Source organism: Plectropomus leopardus, chromosome 18, assembly GCF_026936395.1.
Source record: "Plectropomus leopardus strain MGB_pleo_1.0 chromosome 18, ASM2693639v1, whole genome shotgun sequence".
Lineage (NCBI taxonomy): Eukaryota > Metazoa > Chordata > Actinopteri > Perciformes > Serranidae > Plectropomus > Plectropomus leopardus.
This window is the reverse complement of record NC_142193.1, coordinates 16,432,384-16,444,246: the sequence shown is the minus strand read 5'-3', so window position 1 is coordinate 16,444,246 and position 11,863 is coordinate 16,432,384. Positions and strand designations below refer to the sequence as shown.

At 43.1% G+C, this 11,863-nt stretch overlaps 1 protein-coding gene across 3 annotated transcripts in view; it reads right to left on the bottom strand.

Annotated features, from left to right (window-relative positions):
- Positions 1 to 250: 250 nt before the first annotated feature.
- The window catches only part of camsap3 (calmodulin regulated spectrin-associated protein family, member 3), a 32,451-nt gene continuing 20,838 nt past the window's right edge, over positions 251 to 11,863 (bottom strand). Inside the window, exons 4-18 of one of the 3 annotated variants that reach the window (XM_042504788.2) lie at positions 11,112 to 11,198; positions 10,678 to 10,710; positions 9,742 to 9,880; positions 9,478 to 9,617; positions 8,471 to 8,555; positions 8,335 to 8,377; positions 8,177 to 8,232; positions 7,837 to 7,873; positions 5,613 to 7,734; positions 5,386 to 5,510; positions 4,829 to 5,121; positions 4,639 to 4,732; positions 3,513 to 3,625; positions 3,295 to 3,413; positions 251 to 2,572 (exon numbers count right to left, since the gene is read on the bottom strand). In XM_042504788.2, coding sequence (XP_042360722.2) covers positions 2,273 to 2,572; positions 3,295 to 3,413; positions 3,513 to 3,625; positions 4,639 to 4,732; positions 4,829 to 5,121; positions 5,386 to 5,510; positions 5,613 to 7,734; positions 7,837 to 7,873; positions 8,177 to 8,232; positions 8,335 to 8,377; positions 8,471 to 8,555; positions 9,478 to 9,617; positions 9,742 to 9,880; positions 10,678 to 10,710; positions 11,112 to 11,198 — 3,786 coding nt within the window. In that variant the 3' untranslated portion in view covers positions 251 to 2,272. Of the gene's footprint in view, positions 2,573 to 3,294; positions 3,414 to 3,512; positions 3,626 to 4,638; positions 4,733 to 4,828; positions 5,122 to 5,385; positions 5,511 to 5,612; positions 7,735 to 7,836; positions 7,910 to 8,176; positions 8,233 to 8,334; positions 8,378 to 8,470; positions 8,556 to 9,477; positions 9,618 to 9,741; positions 9,881 to 10,677; positions 10,711 to 11,111; positions 11,199 to 11,863 lie in introns of all 3 variants that reach the window. The other 2 variants (XM_042504786.2, XM_042504787.2) reach the window with 2 other exon arrangements.

Genomic DNA, 11,863 nt, shown 5'->3' with positions numbered 1-11,863 from the left:
CCATTGAATCTTACACACTGCTCCTTTAACACAAGTGTGTATCAACATTTTAACCCAGTATTGCTTTTTCAGTATCTGCCAAAAAAGTTGTTTTCTGCATCTTCACTAATTCAGACAGCTTTTGCCTCTACTCTGACTAAGTTGCAAAAATGTATCAATGATCAAATTATATCAACCTCACCCATTTAAAATTCTTATAAACCATGCAAATGTGAAAAGAAACATGGGAACGAAAAAACGTGGGTGAAGATGATTTTAAAAGTATTTTTATTCATCTGGTCCAGTTGCCAAGGATAGTCAATTTATGAAATGATCATACATGATGTGCTGGCACAAATTTGATAACAGAAGAAAAAGAAAACAACATAAACGTTATGACAGCTTCTATGAAATGAGAGACTTACCACCTTAACCAAAAAATAAGACATAAGTAGAACCTAAAACTAAACATCAAATGCACCATCTAATGCAGACCAAATAAATACACCTCTGGGTGACGTGGGGAGTTCTAGGGGAGAATTGCACAGAATCAAAATATAGTGTTTAACTACCACATACTAACACATAAATACAAACATCCATTAATTCCAAATGCACTCACACTTTTAATCAATCTTTTTTTTCTTGGTAAATCTTGCTCTCAACCTTTTTTTCATATCTGTATCGGAATCTCATTCAAACGACATTTGTTGGAGGCAGTCAGTGGTTTAAAGTAGACAGCTGCACCATGGCAGCTGCTGTAGTGCTAAAGACTGCAAAGGAAGGGAAGAAGGCCAATTTCCTACAGGTTTTGTGGTGACCTGATCACAAGCAACTGCAGGGTCAAGTGTTTTTCCTAACAGCATGGACACACCAGCAAAAAAGTGTTGTACATTGGTGTTCTACATTCCCCCAGTCATACATGAAGGAGACTCTGTGTGGAGAAGATTAGGGCTGTTACAGTCCAGGATGATCCTTCATTAAGAAATCTAATGTTTATATGCAGCAGCACACAAACAGGGATAATAGGAAACAGACTCCCAGTGACCTAAAGGATTTATTAATCCTTAGACAAAAGGTTTCAGCATTTTTCAGTTGTTTGACAATTTCTTTTCATTCTCATACACTCATTCTCATCTCAAACATACTTCTCACTAATGCTTAAGCAGCAGGCTAGCTTATTCGTAGCTTACAAAGGTCAACTTACTTTTTTTTACAAATCATTGTCAAAAAAATCAAAGTAATCAGCATTCAGTATATAGTAAATCAGCACTGATTATCATTTTCACACAGAGCTGCATCCAAATAATAGACGTGGTAAAGCCCTCCTTCATGTTTCCAGTATTTTTCAAGATTCGCTCGGAAAACATTTCAATTCATCACATATCGAAAATGAAAAAGCAAGTGAAGAGGGGAAAAAGGTCACATGAATTTCATTCTTCTTTCAGCTCTGAAAGGCTGAAATGATTTGTCCAGCAAAAACATGTCAAAATAGTATAAAAAAAACATCCAGATGTCTACAGCTGAAGGAATGGAGTGGAATGCAAACTGTGGGGGCACGGGTGATGTCTAGGTGTGCATTAACGACCACGGCAGCCACCACCAGTGCAGCCCACAGAGGAACCACCAGAAAACACCCTCGAATGGAATGAGTGGTTAGTGTGTGCCCTACATTCATACGAGAGCAGCGTGTACCTGCTATTCATTTTCAGCGAAGATCTATCAGAACTGAGAGCTGAGCCACTCGTCTCAGCAGACCGCAGAGAGAGTGAGCCCTGGAAGAAAAGGAGAAAAGGCAGCAAAAGGAAAAGCAAGCAGAACTGAGAGGGGCGGGAACTACTCTGGCCCAAAATACTGTAGTGAGGGCGAAGGCAGTGTGGTTGTCCCCTCGTTTCTTATCTAAGAGTTGCGAAAATGACTCCAGGGGGCAGGGTAAGGCAAGGCATGAGGAGGCAGGGTAAGGGGGCAAGAGAATTCTTCATCCCAACAGAATCAGTCGCGTTACATTTTACAATCTAGTAGACGAGGCAGAGCCAATCAGAAGCCCTCAAGAGAGAAACTATTGTAAATACATTGGCTGAATGAGTGAGTGATTGGCCCTTTCTCTTGGCGTGAAGAGTTGATTGTTCTCGGTGTCCAGGTCGATAGCTGGCCAAAAGCCTAATCAGTCAAGCTGTCCACTGCTAGTTTAATGCACAATCTCAAGTGCCTCACTGGCCAAAATCGAGGACATTGGGAGTCAAGTTGGGAGTTGGTTCCCTGAATGGTAACATCTCTACTCATGTACCTGACTTTATTTGGGGGTGCCAAGCTTCTTGGGAGTTCCTGGGCGCTTTTGCCAAAAGTGACCTGGGATGGTGAAGGCGTCAACACTCATTGACATAGTTTTGGACGGGATGACAGTGAACTGCTTGCGGTCAGAGCTGTACTTGTAAATGGACTCAACCATCTCAGGTGTGATGATCCGGGGGCCGATGCCAGTGAGCCGTACCATCTCCTCGGTTTCAGGGTTCATGGTGTAAACTGCTCTGAACTGGCAGCTGGTATCTCTGAAGAGGATGAGGAAGTGGTTGGCCGTGCTCGCCTCCATTTCCTGAGGGGGGGGGCAGAAAAAGTGCAAGTCATAAACCTCATCTCCACCAAGCAGTCCAGTTCAGTTCAGTGTGTTACACATTAAAGACGTTAATTTTGTTTTTTAATTGTCAAAATTTGTTGATGGTACTGAAAGAACTATTCCATTCTGTCCCGTTTTATCATCACTTCTTTGTTGAGGTATCTGGAGCACTGATCCCATACCGAAGAGTGGAGCTAGCGACACTGCAGTCTGTTGATTGGTCAACAGGGAATCGACACTCTGGACTGTAACCACTGTTTGTACGGCGGCAAGTTTACATATATTAGTAAACCATCAATTTAAAATCAAAGGGTGGTTTTCTGCCTTTTCACTTTTACTAGGTAAAATATTTTTTAAAAAAGTGGTGGTGTCATTCCTGGGAGCTCAGGCAGCTCTACAGCCCTGCTTTCAACACAGACTGTTCTTGTTTGTTCTGAAAATGTCGTGTAACCTCGCATTATCTGGTAACAACCCTGCAGACATTTAGAGTACTGTCTGCTGTGGAAATGCAAAACAGACCTACAGTCTAGGTTCATGTCTGTACAGGTTATGAACGGTTCTAAGTGTGCTTTATTGAAAATGTTTGGTGGAAACGCAGCTAAAACAAAAGGTGAGTGCAGCTGACAGCAGAGACCCCAGTCACTTATAGCCTAGTTAGGGTGGACCTCTTTGCTGGACTCTGACACAGCTGGAAGGCTTACCTCTACAATCTTGTTTTTCTGTGGTTCATTGACCTTCCCAGCCAGGCAGCAGCGGGTGATAGCATTATGAATGATGAACTTGTTGGACTTAAAGCTAGGCTCCTTGTACAGCTTTGGTCCTGCAAGATGCAACATTTCCAAATACCATTAGGCCAACAAAACAATGCATTCTGTATTTATTTTTTCTTATCTAGTTTAGTATGGTACATATCACTGACCCGTGTATTCTGGGATTGAGGCGGGAGAGGAAATAGTTGAGCCATTCTCCCAGTCTTTCTCTCTGTTTTGAGCACGTCCTGGTGACATTAGCCGGGATGGAGAGTGTGAACGGCTAGATGAAGTCAAAAAATAAAGAGTTCAGTGGGGAAAGCCAGTGTAGACCTTGAAGCTGTATGTTTGTCACATGTACCTTTGCCCCAGATAACACTGATAACAGCCACTACATATTACACAAAAAAGACACACATAGAATAACTTTGATGTCAATACAATGACAATATTTGATAGGAGGCAAGTGCTGCTGGCAGAAAATATTTACAAGCTAATTTTTCAAAAAATATCAATAGTAATGTAAGGATATCAACAAATACAGAAAGTTAATCTGTGTTAATTTTACTTTACTGAATTATACATAATCATAAACAGAAAAAAATCTGGAGAATTAAAACTCCAGGAGAAAAGCTGGGAGAGGGAAAGAAAAGTCAAAAGGTTCAGAAAGTATTGGATGCCTATTTTATCATTTATTATTATCAGATCATTTATACTGTATATAATATGTCCTTTATAACATTTTTAATAGATTATAAGTGTGTCTTCTGGCCAAAATTTCCTGCAGCTCACATAAAACCCCCCCAGACCAAACACTCAAACTATTGTTGCACATCACAAGCCAGTGTTGGTTAAAAAATGTTTTCCTGTCAATATGCATTTCCCCTAACCTAAATCGAAGCCAACCATGGAGGGGGGCTCTGCAGAAATCATCATTTTAACAGCAGGGAAGTGCTAACACCAGTACTTCAGGACACATCCACCTTGACAACAGAATTAACTGGTACAGTAGTGGGTATAGCAAGAGATTGTTCACTAGTTAATCAACTGCGGATGATATTATTTTATTGGACAGTTAAAGGAAAAAGAATAAAAAATGCTGAAATGTGTCACCAAATATACCTGGGGCCCTGTCCAATTTTAGTCTGTGTGTGGGAAACACACCACTACTTTATTATAAGAAATTTGCTAACATGGCATAAAATACATTTTATTTTAACTTCTTTTGGACTTGAAATAATCAGAACACTGTTTCATTAGGAAAATACAAGCCATCATCACTGCGCACTGTGTTACCTGGGGGATTTCCTGACAGTCAAGCCTCCAGAATCATTAGCCACGGAGGACAGGTTCATCGTTGAGTGGGAGTACACCTTGTTCAGCCTGGTGCCTAGAAAAAGACAAAAAAGGAGAATGAAAAACTAAATACATTCAAGGAAAGGATGAGGGCTTATGACCAGGATAGTTAAACATCACAACTCTTTACCCATGAAACCCTTGGCAGGGCTATTAGAGAGGACGGAGTCATCTCTGAACACAGTCTTGGGTCTCTGCTTCTTGACACCGCGAACTGTGGTGGGTTTCTGCCTCAGCACCTTGTCCAAGTCTTCCATGATCTTTAGCTGCTGTCTCCTCTCATACTCCTGCCGAGTGAAGTCTCCTCTACGCTGGGGAGTCCCCTCTACCGGTGGGGTGCGTGATGCTGGAGGGGTGCCCGGGGTCTGGGGTCTGTCCTCGCTCTTATTCCCCCAGCCCTCAATGATCATCCACTGAGGCTTGCTAGAAGTACAGGAAGATGATGTGCAAAACTTTCAATGTGCGACATTGAAAAACAAATCATAAAATATGAGAAGACAGATGTATCAGACAAGTAGTTTGTTCAATTAACTAAACACAGCACAATAAATCAAGAAATCCTGATTATCGTTATCAGGTAATGCTGCAAAAACATGACTTGACTTTTAAAACTTCCAAACTTAATGTATGGTATTAAGCTTGTATTTGCTTATGAATGCAGATATTTGAATTAAAAAAGGCTCTCACTTTGATTCTTTTTCTTTTTCCTGCTCCAGTTTGCGTCTTTTCATCTCTTCTGCTCTCTTCTGCTGTTTCTCCAACAGAGCTGCTCTTCGCTGGGCCATCTCATCCTCCGTTCGCTCCTTATCATCCTAATAATAAAGACAGAAATAAAAAGCATGAATGCAGTGACCTTGCAAAAACAGCATTTGAAGGAAAGCCCATACAGCACTGAATAAAAATCAGTCACCTACCTTGAAAAAGAAGCCGACCCCTCCTTTCGTCTCTGGCTCTGTCCGGTCACTCATTGAGTCCGAGAGAGCGTCAGGTACTTGGTCGTCCTCCTCCCCGTCTCCTCGTAGAGCAGACAGCGAGATCTCTATCAGGCTACTGCGTTTGCCATTCAGCACTGCTGCAGGGACGTCACTCTCAAAGGAGCACTCTGATGGAGCACCAGAGCTGCAGCCTCTGTTTTCAAGCACTTCCCTCTTACCCAAAGGACCCTGCAATGGTCCGGCCTCAAGGTCCATGCTAAATATACTGTGATCATCATTGGAGCCGACCTCCGACAGTGCGTCATCTGCGGCAGGACGGGGAGTTGGGGTGGGAGTTGGTACAGGGGTCAGTATCTGTGTGGGGACAGGAGTTGGTCCAGATGAGCGCAGCTCATCTAGGCTGTCAGAGTCACCGATGGAGAATGAGGACAAAGTCTGGTCGTGGGATTGCCAGGGATTTACACGACGAAGGTGGGGGATGCGGTCCACACTTTGAGGTGCGGTGATAACCCTCGACAGGGTTGGGACCTTGACGTCCATGGGACGACTGTGCTGGTGGTGTTTGGGGCTTTTAGGGGGCACAGACTGGGCTCTGCGATGGACTTTGGGAGATTTAGGAGGAGTGGTGTAGTTTGTGATTTTGCGGGATGGAGAAGGAGAGGAGGAGGCTGAATTTAAATCTCTGGTGGATTCCCGCGACAGGCGTGCAGGGGGAGCTGGGGTGGAGGTTTTAGGGCTTGCTGGAATAACCCAGGATTTGTTGTTGGAACCTGCAGCTTTCTTATGGATCAGCTGGTTCTGTTGCTCGGTCAGCCGCTGCATGTCACTTTGCAGAGAGCTAAGAGCTGCAGTCAGCTTGGACACAGCATTGTTGTAGTCCCCTAGTGGAGCTACTGTTTTCTCGCCGGGAGTCCCCAAACCCTTCTCTCCTGGAGCGCCTGCCTTTTCTTTGGAGTGACTGACCTGTTTGTTGAGCGGAAGTCCTCCTTTGAAGTTACCCTTATCCTCCACTAAGGGGTGCTGTTCATCCTGGTCCTGCTGCTCTTCCTCTTCCATTCGAGCTAGTCTTTCTTCCAGCGTCAAGCGAGAGAGTTCTTCTTCAGTGGATGAGGTGCTGACCTGGCCATCCCCTCCTTCCCCCTCATCCTCATGCTGCTCCTTTTTTAACTGCAGAAAGGCACTCTTCCCTAATCTTTGCCGGTGCTTTGCAAAAATGGCCTCAATGCGTTTCTTCTGGGCTTCAATAGCCCTGCGCTTTTCTTCAAGCCGAGTTCCCAGCTCAGACATTTCATTATTGAGTTGTGGGCTCTTGCCGGGGCTTTCTTCAGACTTTTGTGCCCATGTGGTCATCTGAGGAGGAGAAGAAGAAGACGGGTCGCTGGCTTTGGGAGAATCCATAATCTTCTTTTTGCGTTCTGCAAAGCTGGTCATCTTCACACCACTATCAGGCACCTCTTTGCCTCTAACAGAGTTTGCACCAGCAGCTGGTGTGGTTGGAGTGGACTGGGCCTTAGGCAGGTCCTCTGACGCATCTGAGTCCACACTGCCGTCTCTCAAGACCGAGTCATCATCTCGTGAACATTCTGAGGTGTTTCTGATGCGAGTGGGCTCCCTGGACTCTCCCGTGGGGCGGTACATCATTCCTGAGCGTGTAGGGGCAGAGCAGCTGATGGGTGCTAGGTTGTTATGTCTAGAGCTAGCAGGGTCATCTGGGGAGTGGAGGTAGAAGCCATCAGGAGCACCGTCAGGGTGTAAACGGGGCTCCATCTTGCTCTCGTTGTGGATAATTTGGAGAGCCTCTTCAATGGTAGGCAGCTCCCCTGCTTCACTTGCTGCAATGCCGTTTTCCTCTGCCAACCTTGGAATACTTGGAGTCTGAGTGGCCCAAGAAGCTCTCTGTGGACCGTTAGGGCCAGGGGGTTTGCTCAGCAAATGGCTGAGGTCTTCAGGAGGGGTGTAGGGCACCCGCGTCATGTTTTGGCCTGCTGGGTTGAGTTGGTCTGAGCTCACGGAGCGGGTTATCACAGGGTTGCCCATCACAATGTCTACGTCACTGTCCAAGCCAAAAGGAATGCTGAAGGAAACAGCTGACAAGGGGCGGCTGAGAGGAAAAACAAGCAAGTGTAAGTACAAAAAACCCCAAACAAACAAACGAAAACTTAGAAAGACAGTATTTAAATGGTATTGCACATATGGGTCCTACCTGAGAGGTTTCTTGCTCCATGTCTTTCCAACTCCTTCTATATGAGACATTGAGGTAGACTGAGTCAAAGATCCTGAGTACAATGGGGGACACACAGACACGTAAGGCATGCACACCACACAGGGATGCACAAATCAAGCATTATGACAATAAAACGGAACACAAATGTCCACAAAATATCCATAAAAATAAGAAAATAAAGATATATATAATACAACATGAAACTCAACTAAAAGACACACAAAGATCGAGGGAAGTCAGTAAACCAGGCTGTAAAATGGTACAAACACATACAAAACACTGTAGCTTGATGTCATGATGACATTCATCTTCATCTTACCTGACGCAGGAGAGGAGATGGGGAGGAAAGGCTTCTTGAAGATGGAAGGTGAGGTACTATAAAGCAGAGAAACAACCTTTCAGTTCAAACAAATGCTTCATTCAACGAATGTACCAGACTACAAAAAGGGAAAAATCATGTTAAGAGAGCTTTTGTACCTGCTACCACTCAAGCTACTTGGTGTTACGGGTGTGGATCCATCTGTGAATTAAGAAAAACCCCATTAAGGCTCTCTAACAAATACTCAATGAAATGATCTTCATTGTAGGATTACACAAAATTTTTCACACTTACCCAGTGTGTCTATTGGCTGAACAAATTCTGGCCTTCTTACTTCAAACCAGTTCAGCAGTTCTGCTAGGAAGCTCAGCAAGTTGAGCTGAACATAGATACAATAATATTAGGCATGAAGAAGAAAATACAGTGGTCATTGTTTTTTTAATGTGCCGATATGTCGATTAATAATAAGGGGCCGTATTTGCAAAGCTTCCTAGTACAAAGAGATGCTCCTCATGACAATATTCTCAGAAAGTGTTCACAATTATGACGTTTTCTAAGAATTTCCCCACAATTAAGACTAGATCCTGGTTAAGACATAAGTTATTCACAAAGCATGGAGGAGGATCACAGAGTATCTTAAGCAGAGAAGGAAGTGGCAGGAAGACAAAGAGGTTGAAATAACAGTAACCCCTTTTACACTGCCTGTTCAAGGCAGAAATGTTGTGCCGTTATTCTGCCTTGTTGTTCTGTTCATCATTGTGGCTCTATAGCGGGATTTCTGTGTAAAAAAAGACGAGTGAGGTAATAAAATGCCACAGATTACATCATGCAGGGATGATGTTTGTGGTTGATCTCATTACAGATGCGCTCACATCTCCCACCAAACACAATAACAATGTAGCACCAATACTGAAAGTGATCCCACCAATATATTTGGCAACTGGAAAATTCAACAGTGCAGCTGTGATGACTTGTGTTTGTCTAAACCTTGCATTAGTAGAGTGATCACACAAACAATTACAGCGATTTTACAGTCTCATCTAATGATGCAGTCCATTTAATTTCTACTGGGTGTCCACACCTTGCAGGCTCAGCAAAGGGCAACCAATCCCACATTTCAACAGTAGGCATCATACCCTGTAATGGGTCAACCACACCTCCTCACTAAAGGTTAGTTTCTGTCCCTTCCTTGCCCAGAGTTGCTCTGACAACTTCCTAAAATAGCTCCTAATGTAGGCCTCCGTGCTAGAATTTTATAGGCTAAGTGTTTATGAATACGGCCCCAGGAGTGTGAAATGTACCTGAAGCTCCTGTGGTGTGTACAGCATATCCTCCAGTGCCAAGTTACAGCAGCTCTTCAGACAGCTGTCACAGAATTCATGGATGAACTGCAGGTTGTAAAGGCTGTCCGCTACAGACATGGACTCCTTCATACAAACATCTTAAAGAGAAAGAGAGAGAGAGAGAAAGAGAGAGAGAGAGAGAGAGAGAGAGAGAGGTGGGTTAAAACTGACAAACAAATCAAGTACTAAAAAGCTGTTTGTGGATAAAGTGTTTGCTAGTACCTTCAAGTCTTAGCAGGCCAGGGCAATAATAATGTATGACTGCAGCAACAGCACAACCACTGGACAGATCTTTGACTTCATTTACCACTGGAAATATGGGCTTTTGTCTGGACTGTATTTTATCCTTCCTGTAGCGGAGCTAAAGAGAAAACAAACAAACAAGACAGTCAAATACTGCACTGTGACCTTAAAGCCCCTTATTTATTGATTATATGTAAAATATTTAATGTATTAGTTAATGTTAAAACAATCGTTAAAGTCAGGGTTTTTCCATGGGTGGATACTCTGAAGTCTGTACGCACTGTGACACATAACAGAATACTTTAAAAAACATCTGCAGTATGAATGTAAGAAAAGAGAACAAACAAAGGTCATGCTAATGTGTATGAGAGCTTTGGTGAACAAATGGCAGATGCAAAGTGACTGACTTAATCAGAGCAGAAAAAAGAAGGAGGTTTTGTCAGGAGGAAGTGGGACAAGTGAGTCTCAGGAGGCAAGAGAGAGGAAAAACAGTTTCAGGTACAACGACTGTATCTATACACACAGCTCAGTGTCTGCAGGGACCATCTGACTAGAAGCCCGTCTCTGTTAACCCCCATAGCCATTCACACACAAACACACTCCTCTGTGACACAGAGGACCAGAGGAACCGGTTGTACACAGCAGTTTCAAGGCCTGTTTAAGTACAGATTGTGATTCATGCACCACTCGTGTGTCAACAAACACAGCGCCCCAGTTCTGCCCCGCCCTGTTGACGTTAATGCTGCGACGTGCATTTTAATGCAGATTAGGATGTGATGCACATTAGCATTCTCACACCAGCATATGGAGAAATAAAAACACACCTGACCATCAGATAATTGCTGATATATTTGATGAAGACACTGGAGGGATGGAGGGACAGGGGGAGGGAGCAGAGGAAAGGAGGGAACTTACAGGAACAAGTTTCCAGTACCAGCGAGTAGGACACTGTCGGAAAGTAGGTGGGACAGGAAATAGAGAAAGACAAGGAAATGGAGAACAGGAGCACAAGGAGAGGTATTACGCCTGCAGTGGAAGAACTAGACAAACTAGAGAAAGGGTTTTGATGATGCAACTTTCCTGAAATGACAAGACAGCCTTGTTGACAAAGCAATGACACTACCCTTTTAGTTTTGTGTCAACCAGTACTGGTTGTGCTTGCAAAGTATAGGTGAGTAAAAGCCTACAATTACAGCAAAACCAACAATATAAGCTTAACACAGTACTTTTTGTGCTTTTTTATAGCATTGAGTGCAAAATCCTCCACAGATTATCACGTGTGTCCGGATGTAATGATGTGTGTCAAGAGACAGAATAGAAATACGCTGGAGGTGCCATGTAATACTCACAGAGGGTTGAACAGGTTGAGGTTCTGTTATGGCCTGAGACGTGTCATTCTGGGCTCCTTCAGTACGTTCCCGTAACTTCTGGTTCAACTGGGAGCATACCATGAAGACAAAATGGTTAACACACATAGGTCACAGATTTACAATAAACTGTGCATTGTCAACTTTTTAAGACACAGTGGGAAAAAAGTGCATGCGTTAATTAGTGGAGGTTTAAAGTACGACAGAATCAAAATCTTTTACGGGTATTAGTTTTTTCAGTCGGGACTATATAAAGTTACTGCTTTTTTGTGCTGTCAGTCATTTTTCTGAACAGTGCTTTTTGTCCTCATTCAATATTACATAGCATAAAGTCTCTAAGCAAAGAATCAAACCTCTGCATGTCCGTCTTTTGTTTTTTATGACACTGTTATGGGTTAACAGCAGCGGGTCTTACTACAGCACTTAATAATTCACTTTTAATTTACCACGATAATCGAAGCAGACAGCAAAAAGGAAGTAAATTACATTGTACGCTATGAAGGTAGGTGGGACAAACCACCAAACACGATCCTTATTCAGATAAATATATTATCCCTTTTGTACATCTTGCAATGTATAAATCATTTCTCAATCTTAGTAGGAAAGATAGTCTTTCCATCTCATGAGTCTCTAATCTTTTATGATCATTTCAAGCCAGTTCAATAAAACATGACTTTTGGTGATAAATGTAAGAGATACTTCATAAATCAAGAAAATAGAAAATTCAAATAATA